Source organism: Poromitra crassiceps (assembly GCF_964638095.1).
Source record: "Poromitra crassiceps genome assembly, chromosome: 3".
NCBI classification, from domain to species: Eukaryota; Metazoa; Chordata; class Actinopteri; order Beryciformes; family Melamphaidae; genus Poromitra; species Poromitra crassiceps.
Window position 1 is genome coordinate 45,363,243 of NC_139625.1, and position 19,784 is coordinate 45,383,026.

General features: G+C 42.8%; 1 protein-coding gene across 1 annotated transcript in view; it reads right to left on the reverse strand.

Moving 5' to 3' along the window:
* Positions 1-19,784, reverse strand: part of prkd1 (protein kinase D1) — a gene marked incomplete at both ends in the record, with an annotated part of 226,015 nt that overhangs the window by 34,863 nt on the left and 171,368 nt on the right. The window contains 2 exons of the mRNA XM_083634163.1: positions 3,401-3,565; positions 16,089-16,166. Coding sequence (XP_083490289.1) covers positions 3,401-3,565; positions 16,089-16,166 — 243 coding nt within the window. The remainder of the gene's footprint in view (positions 1-3,400; positions 3,566-16,088; positions 16,167-19,784) is intronic.

Sequence of the window (19,784 nt, forward strand, 5' to 3'; positions counted from 1 at the left end):
TGCTTACTATGTCTCTTTTAGTGTGTTTTGTTCTTATTGTACAGTGTCCTTGAGTCTGAGAAAGGCGCTTTTAAAATTGAATTTATTATTATTATTATTATTATTAAGGTTGAGATAATTGTATTATCATTATATGGTCCAAATATTTCAGTAAAGCACTTGAAACACTTGAAATATTCTTGCTTGGGTGGTATCATTCTACTTGAAATGATGGTCAAATGCATTATTTTTAGTAAAATAACATGTCAAATTTTTCGGGCGGCCGGCCTTTGGCCGGCCACCCGAGTGGGCCCGGCCTTCGGCCGCGCATCTGCACCCCTTCCTATCTAGGATGCACCCCTAGTCATCTTGTTCTGGAACCGGCCCTGCGGCCTGGCCTGGCCTTTTTTTGATGGGGCCCCCCTAAGAGCTTTGCCCCCTCTGGGCTGATAGGGTCGCTCCGCCCCTGGGAATAATTAATATGTTTACCTTGGCACATGAATCAAACTTAGGAAGAAAATTAATTTCGAATCTATATATGAGAGTGGAGGATTTGAAGGGCAGTGACACAATATATATAAAAGAGAAATGGGAGAGAGAAGCAAATATTGAGATGACAGTGGAGGAATGGGAAGAGGTCTTTGAACAACAGTGGAAAACAACATGCTCCTCATCTTGGAGAGAACATGGATGGAAAAATATCACAAGATATTTTTTAACTCCTGCACAGAAAAAATATCAAAACACAAGGTGCTGGAGAATGTGTGGAGCAGACAGAGCTGACCATTTCCATATATTCTGGGACTGCCCTATTCTAAAAGGTTACTGGCAAGAATTAAAGAAATGTATAGATGAAATAACCAAAGTGAATCTTCCACTCTCATTTGAGGTATTATACTTGGGGAAAGTAGACCAAGGGCTTGTGCGATTAGGAGACAAACATATATTTAGAATGATGTTAATTGCAAGTAAGAAAGCGATTACAAGGAAATGGCTGAAGGCCGAAGCACCTAGAGTGGATGATTGGATTGAAGTAATGCATGATATATATGTGATGGAGAAGCTGACTTATGCTATCAGACTGCAACAGGATAAGTTCAAAGGAATTTGGGAAAATTGGATCGAGTATATAGCGCCAATTAGAGCAGACTTTGTATAAGAGATTGTGCAGGGCAAGGAATCCCTTAGTTCAAGGTTTAATAGCTACAGATATGTACATGTTATGATTTATTTTTGTATTTTTTTGTTAATGAATGTAAAAAACAGAGCTGATATAAAGATGAGTAAGTCGATGTATGGAGAAGAGCATAAAGAAATGTGTGGTACTGAATACAATTGTAAATAAGCATACATGGGAATTGAGAGAGGGGGGAGTGGGGCAGGGAACGCAGGGATATGATTGTATGTATGTAATGTATGAATGATATAACACTATGTATGACACAAGAAAATAATAGTAATGATGTATCAGATGCTCTGTATTCCATGCTGAAGAACAATAAAAAAAGAATAAAAAAAAAGAAAAGAAAACAAGAGCTCTCGCAGCTACTAAGCATACAGAAGCTAGGTGATTTTACCTTCAAATTAAAAGTGTTAATTATTTACTGCATGACTCGCTACGGGTTAAAATTGCCTTTGAAGACAGGAAGAAGAAGAAAAGGACATATGCTATATTACAACATAGCACTAGCAAAACTATCCCTTAGTCTGGCAGTACGGGCACTGATGCACCTGTACCACCGTCCAGAGGGCGGAGGCAGCGGGAGCTGTAGATGGCTTCGAGAGGTGGCAGCTGGGCTCCGATGACTCTCTGGGCGCAGTTGATAACCGCTGCAGAGCTTCTCTCTCTGCGGTGGTGTAGCAGGAGTACCATGTTGAGATGCCATACGTGATAAAACTTTCGATGCTGCAGCGGTAGAAGGTAACAAGCAGGTCTTTGTTCAGCTTTCCTTTCCTTAATGATCTCAGAAAGTATAGCCGTTGTTGTGCCTTCTTTACCAGTGCAGTGGTGTTGGCAGTCCATGAAACATCCTGTGGACGCCCAGGTGTTGGCAGTCCATGAAACATCCTGTGGACGCCCAGGAACTTGAAGCTTGACACACTCTCCACCGTTTCTCCATTGATGAAAAGAGGAGTGTGTCCACCTCCCCTCCTCCTGAAGTCAATGATGAGCTCTTTGGTCTTGCTGGTGTAAATTATTGGATAAATTATTGTCTGAGCACCACCCCAGCAGTCGCTGGACCTCCTCTCTGTAGGCAGATTTGTCGTTATCAGAGACCAGCCCAATTACTGTGGTATCATCTGCACACTTAACAATGATGTTTGAATTATGGGCCGGAACACAGTCATTGTATAAAGTCCGTAGAGGAGAGGGCTGAGGACTCGGCCCTGGGGGACACTGGTGCTCAGTGTTAGAGTGGAGGAGTGATGTGATCCGATTCTGACTGACTCAGGAGTCCGGACAGTCCATCAGAAAGTCCAAGATCCAGGTGCAGAGGTGTTGATCAAGACCCAGGTCCTTGGAGACCAGTTTGGTTGGAATGATTGTATTGAATGCTGCACTGTAATCTATACACAGCATTCGGACATAAGTATTTGGGTGCTCCAGATGGGATAGAGCGGTGTGAAGTGCAGTTGATATTGCGTCCTCTGTTGATTTGTTGGCACGGCACGCGTACTGGTGGGGGTCAAGAGTGGCTGGGATGATGTTTTCCATGTGTGCCTGTGTCCCCACCATGCAGTTCAAACAGAACCAGCATGTCTCATTCATTGTGATTCAACGGAGATAGTCTGGAAAACGAAACTACATTGTGATATGCGGTGCAATTCTGAACTGAGTGTGTGTGTGTTTACAACATGTCCGCATTTATGTGTGCTGTGTATATATATCGGATGCATCTTCAGGACAAAAGGTCAACTCTAGGAGAGGAGAATATAACTAATTTGTCAAACTCTTGACAGCTGTTGGAGTCTCTCGTCTGAATTCCAAGATCTTGTGTGGAATTCACGGGCTGCTGTCTGAGACTAAGCTTGTCTTTCCCTCTGCACATGCGTACCAAGAGATTTCCATCTCCCATTTACTTTCCCATAAATATTTCATAAAATGCTTATAAAAATAGTTTTACTTGGTCAATCCAAGCGATTCAGTTATACAGTATTTAGAATCGGGAGAGACCATAGAACATTTCACTCAGACCAAGACATTTTTTTTTTTTTTTTTTTTTGTCTGAGTGAAATTTTTCACTTGTCTCTCGTGTTTCTAAACATAGCTGAATCATTTGGTTTGACCAAATAAAACTATTTTTATAAGCATTTTACAACATGTCTATGGGAAAATAAATAGGGGATGAAAATATCTTGGTACGCATGCTGAAGCAGGAAGTGACGTCGACTTTGGCACTATATTGAAGCTGCTGCTCACCAGCATGCTGGTGCCGGCCGGGCCATCGCTCCTCTGTAGATTCTCCCCGACATAATAAACCAGAGAGCTGGTGGAAATCTCAAAGCAGTGCAGGTTGGCTCCGTCAGGCAGCAGAGACACAGCCTGAGCTGGCTCCAATGACAGGATCTCTGACAGAGGGATCTCCTGAGGAGGGAAGGGACAGCTAGTGAAGCAGAGGAGAGCACGAGAGCGTAGAGTAGACAGTAGAGCAGAACCGAGTAGACAGTCTCGTACACAGTAGAGCAGAACAGAGTAGAGTAGACATTAGAGTAGACAGTGTATTGTTTATTGTTTATTACAGATCCCCATTAGTCTGACTATTCAGACTATACTTCCTTGGGTCCCTGCAACATACAGAAAATACAAAACAATATAATGCAGTATTACACTGCACACACAAAAACAGTGAACAAGGTTCACATTAAAACCACAAGATTGTGTTAAAATATAGTAGAGCAGAACAGAGTAGAGTAGACATTAGAGTAGAACAGAGTACAGTAGAGCAGAACAGAACAGAGTAGAGTTAGACATATAGTAGACAGTAGAGCAGAACAGAGTAGAGTAGACAGTATAGTAGACAGTAGAGCAAAACAGAGTAGAGTAGACATATAGTAGACAGTAGAGCAGAACAGTGTAGAGTAGATAGTAGAGTAGACAGTAGAGCAGAACAGAGTAGAGTAGACTAGACAGTAGAGTAGACAATAGAAGAGTAGACAGTAGAGCAGAACAGAGTAGAGTAGACAGTAGAGCAGAACAGAACAGAGTAGAGTAGACAGTGGAGTAGCCAGTAGAGCAGAACAGAGTAGAGTAGACATTAGAGAAGACAGTAGAGCAGAACACTGCGTCTCCATTTTGGAGAAATTGACAGTCAAATTCTCAATACTGAACTTGAAAAAGGTGTTTTTTCCGACTTTTTAAGTACTGTACAATCGTATAACTCCATAATCCCACACCATGACTGACATAGTTGTGTACACTACATCCCTGGGTATACACTGTCATGAAATTAGCCATTTTCACGGTTCCATTTTGGAGAAATTGACAGTCAAAGTCTCAATACTGAACTTGAAAAAGGTGTTACTGTACAATCACATAACTCCATAATCAACTTCTGAACCACGAGTCGTAGAATCAAAATTCCACATCTACTGGTTTCCCTGGAGCATCATCCATCTAACCTACTAGGCCAAGCCCATTTCCGTCTGCTAGATTCTCCGCCATTTTGGATTTTCTGCATTTTGTAAACTCCTCCTCAACCATTTGGCCAAATCACCCCAACCTTTTTCTGGGTCATCTCTGTACTACTCTGATCGAAAGTGATCAAAATTATTTGGATATGTCAAACCGCTTTGAAATGATAAAACTCTAAACTTTTAATGAAACACACCCCGACACTAAATTGCCAACAACTCATTAACCGGTCAATTACAACTACGGCTGCTACTACTGCTACCAGTCCCACTACTACCAACACTACTATTACTACTACTACCAACACTACTACTACTACTACACGTTTTTTTTTTTTTTTTTGGAAAGTGAATGTCTCAATGAAATGCCCTTTCTTTTCCTTTCTTTTCTTGATTCGTTATAAAGGTATATTATGATTTGTTGTGTAGCCATCTTGGCGATTGTAATTATGATATAGTGTCTTGTAAGCCCATATGGGCTGGGCACCCAGGTGCATGACACTTAAATAAAAATATCAATCAATCAATCAATCAAACTACTGCTTGGAAACCGCCAGGTCACCGGATCTCAACCAAACATTGTTTACTTGTCCACATACCAACTCTGAATAAATGTGTATTATTTGGTGTTTATTATGTCTCATATATCCCCAGGTCACCCGTCAATCGCTGCTTGCGGCTATATTTTTATTTTGTTATTGTACTTTTCAAGATGTAACGTCTGCTTCTGTACATTAGTGTTTCCCATAGAGAGCCAATGCGTCCTCTGTTGCAACACAAGACCACCTGGGACAGGGCCTCCGATGACCGACTGGGTATGGTATTGTTCTACCCTTGTGTGTGTGTGTGTGTGTATACAGTATATATAGTAGAAACGGTCCATAATGGCCCACCGTCAGGCCTGTTCTTGGGGCAGTCGATGCCCACCAGCCGGCGCGCCACGACGTAATGATGATGACATCATCAACGATGACAATGATGTCATAGCATAGAGTTCACCTGTGAGGTCATCGGCGATGTCAGACATAACACCGATGATGTCATAGCTCCCTCGAACGTTGTGACATCACCAATGACGTGATGTCATACACCAAGGTGTTCTGTGACGCTATTCCACCTCATCCGAGAGATTCCTGCTTGATTCCTTCGAGATTCCTTCGACTTCCATACTTCTTCAGGTATTCTAAAAACCCTAATAATGTCAACCATTAGCACAACTAATCCCGAACCCGAATTGAACCCCTGCTGTCTTACAACCAGCCAGGCCCTGGTGACCAACTGCCTTACACCCAGACAGGTCAACAGTGGTAATTCAACCGCGTCCCAGGACGACATGTCGGTCCCTATCTCCATCTCCGTGATTCTGATCGATCACAGCCCGTGAGCCTTCATCCACGATCCAGCACACTTCACGAGGCAAGCCCCAAAGCTTTGCCCCCAGCAAGCACACAAGCTTCGCTACATATATATATATATATATATATATATATATATATATATATATATATATATATATATATATATATACCGTATATATATATATATATATATATATATATATATAGCCTATATTTTTTTTTCTTTTTTTTCCTATTATACATGAATATATATATATAGATTTGGGGTTGGATAACACACCAGAACGTTTTGTTAAGTTATTGATTGTTGATGTGTCTGATAAATAAATTCATACAATCAAAATCAAAATTCAAAAAATGCATGTAAATCCACTGCCTATTTAACGTCTATTTAACTCGGTCTGTAAATCTCATGTAAATCCAACGTAAATTCATATTTATCATCCACAGAACACTTCACCACTCATGTACATATTGTATATATTGACTCGATTTGATTCGATTTGATTGCACTTGCAACTTTGCGATTGCCTTTAGTTATCTTCCTACTTCTTATCCCTGTATATTGATACATGCATACAGACACTAAGACAAATTCCTCGTATGTAACTTGCATACTGTGGCAATAAAAGTGATTCTGATTCTGATTCTGTGGGATGGTCAATTGTCCTGACACGCAAATAAAATCATTTGTTCATAGTTATTGTTAATATTGTGTGTAATTGATTAATTAGAAGGTTTATAGATGATGAACTATGCCTCGTCATTCATGTTCATTCAGGGATATTATGATGACAGTGGTTTTGGCGCCCCACTGTAAGATGTTGCATAGGGCTGCTAAAAGGGCCAGAAACTGCCCTGGGCAGGGGAAAAACTGAAGCCACTTGCCGTTGACTTGTGAAGTCGGTGGGAAAAAAGCTGAATGGATTTCATTTATAAATTAAAACTAGAAAGACTGCCCCGCGAATATATGCCTGCGCCAACCAGTGAGCAGTTGAAATGCATGTCTTTCTAGACTTTGATGTTTGGGCCAAATGTGAAGAAATTTGGTCAAGGTGAGATATGGGGTTACCAAGCTTGGAAATGGTGTTTGAGAGGTCACAATGACCCTAACCCTTGACCACCAAAATGTAATCAGTTCATCCTTGAGTGCAAGTGGACGTTTGAGGCAAATTCGAAGAAATTCCATCAAGACATTCCTGAGATTTCGGGGAAACGAGCTTGAAAATGGCGTTCAAGAGATCACAGTGACATTGACCCTTGACCACCAAAATGTAACCATTTCATCCTTGCATCCAAGTCGACGTTTTAACCAAATTGGAAGTAATTTCATCTAGCCATTTTTGAGATATCGCGTTAACGAACTTGGGAATGGTGTTTGTGAGGTCACAGTCAGTGAACTTTAAGTTTGACCTTTGAACACTAAAATCAGTTGTTAATCAGTGAGTCCATCAGTTTGAGGCAAATTTTATGAAATTCTGTCTAGGCGCATTAGGAGAGGAGAACACACAGACGCACACAAGCACACACACGGCCAAATACATGATCTCCGACAGGCGATTCTCGCCTGGCGGAGATAATTATTAAACAATAACTATGGAGGTTTCACACAAGTTGTTGTATTCACAGATTTGAATTAGGCTAATGAAGACGTAGCTCAGCTGGGTGGGTCCTATTGAGCGTTGGTCCTGGGGCGTTCACCCCCACAGTCGCTCCACTTGTCTGCTGCAAACCTCTCATATGTCTCTACTTATGCATTTATAGATCCAGTGTGACAGCTGTCCTCGTTGGTACCATACTGAGTGCCTGGAGATGAATGAAGAAGAGCTCCAACGTGCAACGGATGATGCGTTCATCTGGAATTGTTGTGTATGCGAATGAACCCTCCCCTCATTGGACTCTAAGTGCTCCTTCATACTTAGGGCTTCAAGCCCCGCAGGTGCAGAACCCCTATTATTTTTACTTTCTTTGTTCCTCTTCCGCCACGATGCAAATTCCCGTGCATTGGTACATCGCAGATACCTGAAATCTGGTCCAATGACAGATAGGTGCTCACTAGATGCCCTAGATTTTTTTTATTTTTTCATTATTTGTGTTGATGTGCATATCTTTTCTTATCTGCATTTTTTAAATTCTCACTTTTTAAGCAGTGCAGCCCCTTCTTTGTGTGATTTTGCTCGTGTGCACGTGGAGGTCAGTTGACCTTGGCAAATCCATCTAGTGTAAAAAAAAAGGATGTAAAGTGATGTCACTCAACTGCTAGTCTCGCTGGCCAGCCTCCTCTCCCTTCCGTCCGAGGAGTCTGGTGCCGCAGAAACAGGCAACTGGGATAAACCCCCCCCCCCCCCTGCTCTACAGCTGCTCTCCCATTGGAGCGACTGTTTCGGTGGCAGCCGGATGTCCGCTCCCGGCTTATTACAAACTCTGTCATTGGCTCCGACCATGTCAATCAGAGCGGGTTCCGCTCCCTCTTCCCTGTGTGTAGCTGTAAATAGTGCCCTGCCGACTCAGTGAAAACAACAATGCTAACTAGCTAGCAAGCTAACGGCAGAAACCTACACGCTAGCTCATTGCTACACACTGAAAACGATAAGTTGTATTGTTGGAAACTATTTTCCAAGGGCACTGCCGCTAAGCGCCGCCCATCGAGAGGAGGCTGGCCAGCGAGACTACTCAACTGGAAATTATGTAATGGAAATTGCTCGTCTGTGATGTCATCAGATAAGTCCTGATGATGTCATTGACATTGTGACATCATTATTGATCATCATTTTGATCTCATTACACTGATGATGTCATTGGCACTGATTATGTTCTAGGCATTGTGACATCATCAGTGATGTCACTCGACCATTTGTGGTTTTTGGTTAACTCGAGCAATTGTGACATCACTGATGATGTCATAGACATTGTGACATTATTGTGATGTCGGCGATTGATTGTTGATATCATAGGAATTGTGACATCAACATACTTGAAACCCTGGTATTGCCGCTTGCTGCTTGCATTTACACTTTGTTATTGGCTGGGTTTCCCAAAAGCTTCTTAGCGCTAAGAAGCTTCTTTGACCCTTCTTAAGGCTCCCGTAAGAAGCCAACGAAGCCAACGCGTTTCCCGATTGCTTCTTAGCCTAAAATTATCTTCCGTTAAGAAGGCTGCGTTTCCCAAAAGCTTCTTAGCGCTAAGATGATCTTTCTTTAAGAAGGTTTTGTAAGAAGGGTTTGGGGCATTCTTAACACCTTAATGATGAAACACTGGCAGATCCAGCCGCGTCAGGCAAAAGGAGATACTTGTGTCCACTGTTCCTCTTGTGTTTTTCCTTTTTTCCTTTCTTTCATGCACCCTTTAGTGTTTAAAATTGGGGAACACTTGAAAATCTCCCCTGTATGTATGGTTACTTGTGTTTTAAATGTTTTACCGTAGGCTATATTCCTCTAATCAGAATGGATTGCTTTTATAATAAGAATGTTGTGGATTTATATAGCACCTTTCACAGAACCCAAGGTCGCTTAAATTCTGTAGTGTTTCTCGCAATTTTGTTGTATGCTGTGTATATAAAGCAATTTGAACTGCAGTCCATCTGAAATAAATAATGTTTAATAGAAGAAGTTCTTGTTTAACATGACCACGATTAGGTTATTCTACAACAGTGTTTCTCAACAACTGGGTCGTGATCTAGTGGGCCGCAGGGGACCTCTCACATCGAGATGGTGGACAGCTCCAGTTAAGATGCTTCTTAAGAGCCTTTTTTTCCCTCTTCTGTTAAGAAGGCGTTTGGGAAACACTTCTTTGGAGCCTTCTTAACTCCTTAACTCATTCACCGCCAATGACGTCTTTGACGTGTTATCAGAAATAGCCCTCCCCGCCAATGACGTGTTTGACGTGTTTTTGTTTTTATTACTGCAGCGCGTATTTCAAACACTTCCCCAGCCTCTGACATACTATCAGGTCCCTAGCATCTAAGGCAACACGTGAACAAACACATACCGCAGCTGTTGTTTTGAAATTGAGCAAGAGGAAAAGCAGAAAACGGATAAGGAGCTTGCCTTGTGCAGACAGGAGAAACGCCATTGAAACGCCCCTCGCGCGCTGCAGGAGCTGGTCGCTTTCCTGTGTGCCAGCCGGAGAAAACGGGAGAAAGTTCCAGAGATGCGTTTGATCATCGGAGGAATGAGGAAATGATCGATCAGTTTGACGGGTAATCCAGAGGGCGGTGACGTGAGGAAGTGTTGAATAGCCGAGGGGAAAACAGGAACGATCAAACAGCAGGGAGTATAGGACAGGGAGGCAAGAAGACAAGCCAGAAGCGGCAGTCACAGCAGCCCGCTGTCCTTCTCAAGAGGTATTCAGTTGGTTCATGAAATCGCTGGGCTGCGTGCCCTCCAGTGTTGCTCCTGGCCAATCCCGGCGCCACAGGGCGTGGTTATTGCTTATCCTATGTGGGGTTAGAAATCACGCAACGAAGGGGGATCGTGTGTGTGTGTGTGTGTGTGTGTGTGTGTATCTGTCTGTCTGTCTGTCTGTCTGTCTGTCGGTGTGTCTGTCTGTCTGTCTGTCTGTCTGTGTGTCTGTCTGCACACTCACTCACACTGCTGTATTGTTGAATGTAAAAAAAAAAGCACTTCATGTGTATATATATATATATATATATATATTTTTTTTTTCATTTGTGTCATAACGAATAGTATTTACATGTCTGATGTCAATACAGTTCAAAATAAAAGAATTGAGAGCGAGTTCTGCTTGAGAATGTGTATTTTACAGAAATTGCCTTTTCTCCTGTTTGTCATCTCAGAGAGAGCTTTTGGGCTAAAACAGGGTGTATATAAATGGATATAAGTAGAGTACAGAACATGCTAAAAGCTCACTTTTTTTTTCCTGGTGAACCCAGAGACATACATCTTCATTTTGAGGTATTGCAAATCACTCTGGTGCTAATAGATAATTTACTGTGGGTCTTGAAAGATGACCAACAATTATGAAAATCTTTGGCCTGTGCTAAATATTGGCAGTCCTAAACTGGCCATGAATGAGTTAAGAAGCTTCTTAACTCCTTAAGAAGCTTCTTAACTCTTAAGAAGCTTCTTTGTTGGGAAACTCAGCCATTGTCATTATTGTTGGTCTTATCCTGCACTTTATTTTATTGCCCTTTTTTTGTTTATTTGTGCCTTGTCACAGTTTATTATTATTATTATTATTATTATTATTATTATTATTATTATTATTATTATTATTATTATTATTATCATCATCATTTCATGTAAATTCAATGTAAACTGATAATTAACTCGGACTGTAAATTCATGTTACTTCACTGCCCATTTAATATTTAACTCAGCTTCTAAATTTAATGTAGATTCAATGTAAACTCATATTTAACTCAGACTGTACTTCATGGAAACTCACTACCTATGTAATGCCTATTTTGCTGTAAATGTAAATTTGACTGTAAATTTCATGTAAATAAACACAAATTCATATATAGTCAGTACACTCCTCCACTCATGTATGAAGCCTATTGTATATAATGAATTTGATTGCATTTGCAACGTTGTGATTGTCTTTAGTTACCTTTCATTTATTTTTATTTTTTCTTTATTTTTATTTCCTTTTATTTCAAGGTCAGTATTGAGAATTTGACTATCAATTTCTCCAAAATGGCACCGTGAAAAGGGCTAGTTTCATGACAGTGTATACCCAGGGGTGTAGTGTACACAACTATGTCAGTCATGGTGTGGGATTATGGAGTTATGCGATTGTACAGTACTTAGAAAGTCGGAAAAAACACCTTTTTCAAGTTCAGTATTGAGACTTTGACTGTCAATTTCTCCAAAATGGAACCGTGAAAATGGCTAATTTCATGGCAGTGTATACCCAGGGGGGTAGTGTACACAACTATGTCAGTCATGGTGTGGGATTATGGAGTTATGCGATTGTACAGTACTTAGAAAGTTGGAAAAAACACCTTTTTCAAGTTCAGTATTGAGACTTTGACTGTCAATTTCTCCAAAATGGAACCGGGAAAATGGCTAATTTCATGACAGTGTATACCCAGGGGGGTAGTGTACACAACTATGTCAGTCATGGTGTGGGATTATGGAGTTATGCGATTGTACAGTACTTAGAAAGTCGGAAAAAACATTTTTCAAGTTCAGTATTGAGACTTTGACTGTCAATTTCTCCAAAATGGAACTGTGAAAATGGCTAATTTCATGACAGTGTATACCCAGGGGTGTAGTGTACACAACTATGTTAGTCATGGTGTGGGATTATGGAGTTATGTGACAGTACTTAGAAAGTCGGAAAAAACACCTTTTTCAAGTTCAGTATTGAGACTTTGACTGTCAATTTCTCCAAAATGGAACTGTGAAAATTGCTAATTTCATGACAGTGTATACCCAGGGGTGTAGTGTACACAACTCTGTCAGTCTGGTGTGGGATTATGGAGTTATGCGATTGTACAGTACTTAGAAAGTCGGAAAAAACACCTTTTTCAAGGTCAGTATTGAGACTTTGACTATCAATTTCTCCAAAATGGCAGCGTGAAAATGGCTAATTTCATGACGGTGTATACCCAGGGGTGTAGTGTACACAACTATGTCAGTCATGGTGTGGGATTATGGAGTTATGCGATTGTACAGTACAGTCGAAAAAACACCAAATATGTGTGGTCTAGACTGGAGTCGAATTGTGTTTTTATTTTGAAAAACCAGTCCCGGAAATGCCTGTTTTTCCCCATATTGTTGAGAGCATCAACATGCTAGTACCAAGCGAAACTCCTGCTATGATCAGTCAATAAAGTAGGACTTTTGTGACATATTCAACAACAATCATTCAATACACTATGTTTGTTGTAATGTCGATCTAGTGTGGTAAAGTAAATGTGAGAAAGGATCGCTGAATTGTGACACACGACTTTTTAGCAGCAGTACCGTTACAGCACGAATAGACGCGCATCAAAAACCAAGTGGCGGCTGGCTTGACTGTGGTTTTGCAAACGACGGCTCAGTTGACCGCAGTAGCAGAACAGAGTCGACAGTAGAGTGGACAGTAGAGCAGAACAGAGTAGAGTAGACAGTAGAGTAGACAGTAGAGCAGAACAGAGTAGAGTAGACATTAGAGAAGACAGTAGAGCAGAACAGAGTAGACCATAGAGTAGACAGTAGAGCAGAACAGAGTAGAGTAGACCGTAGAGTAGACAGTAGAGCAGAACAGAGTAGAGTAGACATTAGAGAAGACAGTAGAGCAGAACAGAGTAGAGTAGACAGTAGAGTGGACAGTCGATAAGACATTAGACCAGAACAGGGTCGACAGTAGAGTAGACAGTAGAGCAGAACAGAGTAGAGTAGACCATAGAGTAGACAGTAGAGCAGAACAGAACAGAGTAGACCATAGAGTAGACAGTAGAGCAGAACAGATTAGAGTAGACCATAGAGTAGACAGTAGAGCAGAACAGAATAGAGCAGTAGACAGTAGAGCAGAACAGAACAGAGTAGAGTAGACCGTAGAGTAGACAGTAGAGCAGAACAGAATAGAGTAGACCATAGAGTAGACAGTAGGGCAGAACAGAGTAGAGTAGACCATAGAGTAGACCGTAGAGCAGAACAGAACAGAGTAGACCATAGAGTAGACAGTAGAGCAGAACAGAATAGAGCAGTAGACAGTAGAGCAGAACAGAACAGAGTAGAGTAGACCGTAGAGTAGACAGCATGGTTGAAAGTGGGCCGTGCGGGTAGATTTAGAACATTCTTTTCACTTTGATCTTGCTATAGTGTAGCGTATTTACATGCTTGCAGTTTTTAAACTGCCGTTAGATTGGTTTGAGAAGCATAATAATATGGAATAATAGCCTATATATGGAGACAGACAGAGGGCATAAAAAGGAGGGGGGGAGATCAGAGCCCTCTGCTTTTCTGAAGCCGGACTGGATCGCTCCGTGGAATTGGAGCTTAAAAGGCAAGCTTGTGACTCGTTTACTGCACTTCCCCAATGAGCAGACTGTGCATAATTTTACGCTTAAAAGGCGTGGTTGTAATGCTTAAGGCTGCGTGTAGCGCAGACACCAAGATATGGAGTGGGCTGGTCCACGCCCACTGATCTGCGCTGCACCTGGCACTAAGCGCAGTTTATAGGCTGATGCAACGATAGGGGCCTACGGCTGCGCTCTCAGCGCAGAGAGGTATTTGCGGAGTGGAAAGTGGAATTCCTTTTGGATATGTCATTAAGCAGCCTTGCCACGCCAAGACATCAAATTATGCTGCTAAAATTGGGTATTAGCAGATAATTCTATGAGGCAATCAACTATAACTCACTGAGAAACTTTTATCACATCGCAGAGAGGGAAATTAATTGAGAAAACTTCTGGGACAATGGACATAGGCTATTTACCTTCATAACCCGAAGGGTCATTGGCACCACAGACGATCTGTCCTCGCACGAGTGAGTACACTATTACGTATGGAGAGAATTACAGCATATTGCATGCCTCGGCGAGGCAACCTCGCGCAAAACAACCATTGCGAGACGGGAATCTGATTGGTTTTGATTGACGTAATGCCCAGCCTTGCCTGGCCACGCCTGTGAATAATTCTGGTAGTTAAGACCGCCCAAATCCCGTTTGCGAAGGCATTTTGGGCTGCAGATGATTTTTGGCAGAATTGGTACGGCTCTAATTTGCGCTTGCGACAGGTGCCGTGAACGTTTCCGCATGCCCGCCGAGAATTGCATCCCCAACATATTTCGGGGCTGTTTTAACTTAGAAATCAGGGAGGTCATGTCTACCAGACAATTATATCACTTTGAAACAGTTACATTTCTGTATAAATCATTACAAGTAGCTCCCGTGACGTGGGGATGTTTTTTTTTGCTGCTCGGCGGGGGAGCAAAACTCGGCAGAACACCTGGCGGATGGCGCAAGGCGGAATGCTATCTTCCGTGCCTTAAGGCACGTGCAAACAGTGCGCAAAGCGCTATTAGGGGATAGCGCCTGTCGGAAGATAGAGGCCTTGGTGAGTGACACAGCAGCTGCCTGACAAAATTCATATCCCAAAGCCGTCATGGTTGCATTTCCAAAAAGAAAACCCGGGTAACCCTAGTAGTAGGGTTGCAAGGTATACCGAAGTTTCAATACTTTTTCGATACTTTACTAAAAATACTAAAAACGGTTCGGTATTGGAAGTTCGCAAAGTTCGGTACCATCACTTTTTACAATTAACTGGTCGTTGCTGTGCTTTTAAAATGAAGTTGCGGGATTCCTCGTCTAATTAACGTACACGCGACGCAACAAATAAACAAACACACATTTCCCAGTGTCTCTGTCATCACACTGGACATCAACACTAGCGGGAGACTTCTCCCCCTCTAGCAAATATACATGAATGTTATGCGTAACGAACCTAAACATTAACATCTTACCAAGAGGGAGAGAGCTAAGCTAAGTAGCTAACAACTAAGCTAAGTATAACTAGCGTGTTAGCTAGCCGATCTGAAAAGCATGTAAACAGCGGTGATATTACTGAGAGAGTCGGTAAAAGGAGGAGAGACCCACGAGTGCTTGTGTGAGTAGCCCCTAGCTGCAGAACCGGAGAACCCAGCCAGCAGAAGCAGTCGCCTCGCAAATAGTCGCCGCACCGCACAAATAGTTGCCATCCTAGTTCTTCGCAACAGCGCCGCCGGGGAGTGAGAAGGAGACAGTAGAGCAGAACAGAGTAGAGTAGACAGTAGAGTCGAGAGTAGAGTCGACAGTAGAGCAGAACAGAGTAGAGTAGACAGTAGAGTCGACAGTAGAGATGACAGTAGAGTAGACAGTAGAGTCGACAGTAGAGTAGGGGACTATTTGATTAAAAACCTCTTACCCCAGTTATCACCAACTAAAGAAGAAGGGCCATATCTTATGCCCAGTGCAGTGACGTTATCGTCAAGTGCTCGTTTCTAGAACTCAAATCTTCTTCTTTTTTTTTTTTTTACTTCTAATTACCACAGGCTCAGTACATCAAAGGATGTGTTTCAGTGACTCAGTGGTAAATAAAAGAGGAAAAGGGAGATTTTGAGTGCTAGAAACTTAGCAAAGAAAATGTTTGCCCTTGCACTGTGCGTAAGATATGGCCCGAAGTCTCTTACCTTGTAGTATTTACTTCCAGTGTCATTCTGAAACAGAGTGATGCATTTACTGTCCACCCGCCAGTAATGTCTTTTCCTCTGAAACAGAGAGAGGAGTAGCCTGATGTCAGACTGAACTGTCAACTCGTCACACGCCATTTCCACCTTCTAATCTGAGATTGCATTCTGTTTAAGTTATTTCTATGAGGGGAATCCCCAGGGGAATTTCATTTCAACTAACCAATCACTATAGAGACCAACAGATCACCTGAATATAATTGGCTGATAGTTAATCCGTTTGGGGGTGGGGGGGTGGGGGGTGGGGGGTTGAAGGCATTGAATATGCCTTCAATGCAGACTGCCATTTGGATTTCAAAGTAAGTGGTACTTTTAATCGATTTAAAACAGCCTCGATAGCAGCATCTCTCTCATCATTGCTGTCAGCGCACTTGACAACCACTTGACAAGAGCATTAGTTCCACTCGTTATGCTGTTTTATTGACACTGATTGGCTAATAGTTAGTCCCCCTTGGCACTCATTGGCTCGGCATTCTGTCAACCGAGGAAAAAGCATTTGCATGTGACGATGCCAGACCAAGAGCAGCCAAAATGAAACTCTGTGGAGAGTGGGCGGAGTCGAAGATCTGGACCCACACTGCAGAGAGAGCATGTGTCTGTCAAAATAAAAGAGCAATGGAATTAGAATGTTCTATCTAAATGCTCCAAAAGGCAACGGTCCAACATCACAGCGGCAGGTTCATCGCCCAAACCATTGAAATGTTGACTAATTAAAAAATACAACACCTCCTTAGTGTCTGACCCAGGATCCACCTCCAGCACCAGTTAAACTCACCAACAGGTCAGCTCTCATTGTGAAATATCTATACACACATCAACTGAATGTCTGTCCATGTGTGACGCATCACATCCAGAACGGACAGATGGACAGGCTCTCCAGCTAAGCAACCAGGAAGTTGGTCCACAAGGTGGCTCAAGCGGCAACCTGTGGCTGAAAAATGCCAATGCGGAAGTGTCTTAAAACTGCATTATTTATAATGGCCAGCAGGGGATGACTCCACTGGCTGCAAAAAGAAGCCTGATTGTAAAAAATTAAATGGGAAAATACTTACTTCTCACTTGATTTATGACCACTTTATTAAAATCAGTTTATGGTCCCGATTGCTAGTTTCAAGCCTTCTTCAATACAGCATGATGTTCATTTTGTACGTTATGGTCCCATTAACTCATTGAGTGCCAATGACGACTTTAGTCGTCAATTCGGATAGTAACGTTGAGTGCCAATGACGACTAAAGTCGTCAATTGCGTTTTTTGGCGGTGGGACGTGGATCAAAGCCAGATCCATCTCCTGTAAAATTTTGGGGCATGTTGAATGTGTATAACTTATTTTACCGACCCATTAGGTGGCGACAGTGCTCTCCAGATTAGAGAAAGTTGAGGAAAAAAAAGCAGAAAAAGCCCTGTGATCAAAGAGAAACCGATGCGCAGCATGAGCCAGAGCGGCACAGATTGCTCTGGCTGCCTGGAGCCAACGTTAGCTGCGAACAGCAGTCAATCCGCTCCCACAAATGTCTCTGTCTCTGCTGTATAGCTTCTCCACACGATTAGCCGCCAGAAAATAAAACCAAAGCCAATGGTTTGGCTTATACAGTGTCGCGCTGGGAGCCGGCGCACAAGGCTGAGTGCTCCGAAAATAGACTGGGTGCAGCGCACTTTGAAACGCGCAGCAGAAAGCCTATAATCGGACGCAGCTTCATCCCAGCTCACAACCGAAACCCCAGAAACGCAGATGAACGCGACACGCCTGACACACGCAGCGGCCAGCACAGCGAGCAGAGCCACCAGAGACACTCCCACGGAGGAGGAGTTTGGAGTTGAGGGGGGTGTGGGTGCTGTTTATTGAAGGAAATTACTGTTCAGATGTTTCAGGTAAGAAAATATTAGTTTCAGAGTCAGTGATTTGCTTGAAATGCTTCATTTCACAAAAGGCTCTGTAACATGCCATACTCAGGCGTTATGTAGACATCCAGACGGGAGACGTGTATAGTCTTATTGCAAGCTTTATTGACAGTCTACCAGTTCCAATACTTCAGGTCCGTTCTCTATATCTTCCCCACATACACCCGTACATACCATACGTTCCTACACATATACCATCACTACATCTCCCCCCTTTAGTTGAGTGTCAGACTTTCTTAAAAGAGCTTCTTTTGTTTTTACTGTACTTGTAAATAAACCTGAACAATGAATAGCAAACAGCCTTAGTAAACATTCCAGTACACATCATACTTTCTTTACTTCTCCCCTCCTTTTTTTTTTTTAGTAGTGCATACCGTCCAACTGTTACCATTATATCATCATAACAAAACATCTTCTGTAACCAATAACTCCTTTAAACCGACACTTGTGTGGTGTTTCTCTTTAAACTTTTTCTCTGTGACATTCATGTTTTTTTTTTTTTTTCAGTGTGACATCTTTTTTTTTTTCTAAACAAAGAACAATGTGAATGTCTTTCTTCTCTAGGGGTCAGGGTTGACTACCTGGGTCCCCAAAGCTGTGCAAGGTTTATTCTGCCTTGTGAAATCCACCACAGCTTTTTCTACATAAGAATGGAGATTATAAATCCATCCTGTTCGGGGTTCGTATGGTCCGCCCCGACCTAGTCACCCTGGGAGTCTCTGGAACGACCCTGATGTGAGATCTGTTTCTCCTCAGACTTCCTGAAGGCAGGTCGATGTTGTATGACCTGGGTGTCTGGGCTGGACCACTGACCGTCCCTGTGTCCCTTGTGTTCTTTACCCAGACCTTTTGTCCTGGTCTGAGCTCTTGTTTTGTCTGGGTGTTGTGTCTCTTGTTGAACCAGGAAGCTTGTTTCTGTTTTAATTCCTGATCTTTCATGCGGAAAGCCTGGAGATCAGGCCATCCTGGCTGTAGCTTCTCTTGACTGACGGGTAAGGGCGTCCTGATGTTGCGACCCATCAGCAGCTGTGCAGGGGATGATCCGTGTGCCAAGGGAGTGGCTCTGTACGCCATGAGGGCCTTGTGTGGATCCTCCCCCTTTTTCAGGAGACTTCACAGTCCTCACAGCCCTTTCGGCCTCCCCATTGCTTTGAGGATAGCGGGGGCTGCTGGTCGTGTGCGTGAAGTCGTAGTCTCTGGCGAAGGCTGCAAATTCTGTTGCTGAGAACTGGGGGCCATTGTCCGTAATAACAGTCTCTGGGACCCCATGACGTGCGAAAATAGCCTTCAACTTATCTGTCACGTGGCTGTGGTAGTGGAAGTGAGGTTAGCTACTTCTATGTAGCGCGAGAAGTAGTCAATTACCACTAAGTACATGGCACTGTTCCACTGGAAAAGGTCTGCCGCAACACGCTGCCATGGCCTGTCGGGCAACTTTGTTGTCATCAGTGGCTCCGGTGCATTATGAGCCTCACGTGCACAGATCACACAGTTTTCCACCTTCTGTTTTATTTGTTTAGTCATACCTGGCCACCATATGGACTGATGTGCTCTGGCGGTACATTTTGTCATGCCTTGGTGACCTTCATGTACTTTATTTATCATGTCCTCTTGCATGGTGACAGGGATGACGAGTCTGTCACCTTTCATGAGCAGGCCGTCTGCAACCAGCAGGTCTTGATGATACTGCCAGTATGGTTGAAGTTCAGGCGGAAGACCCTTTGTAGTTGCAGGCCACC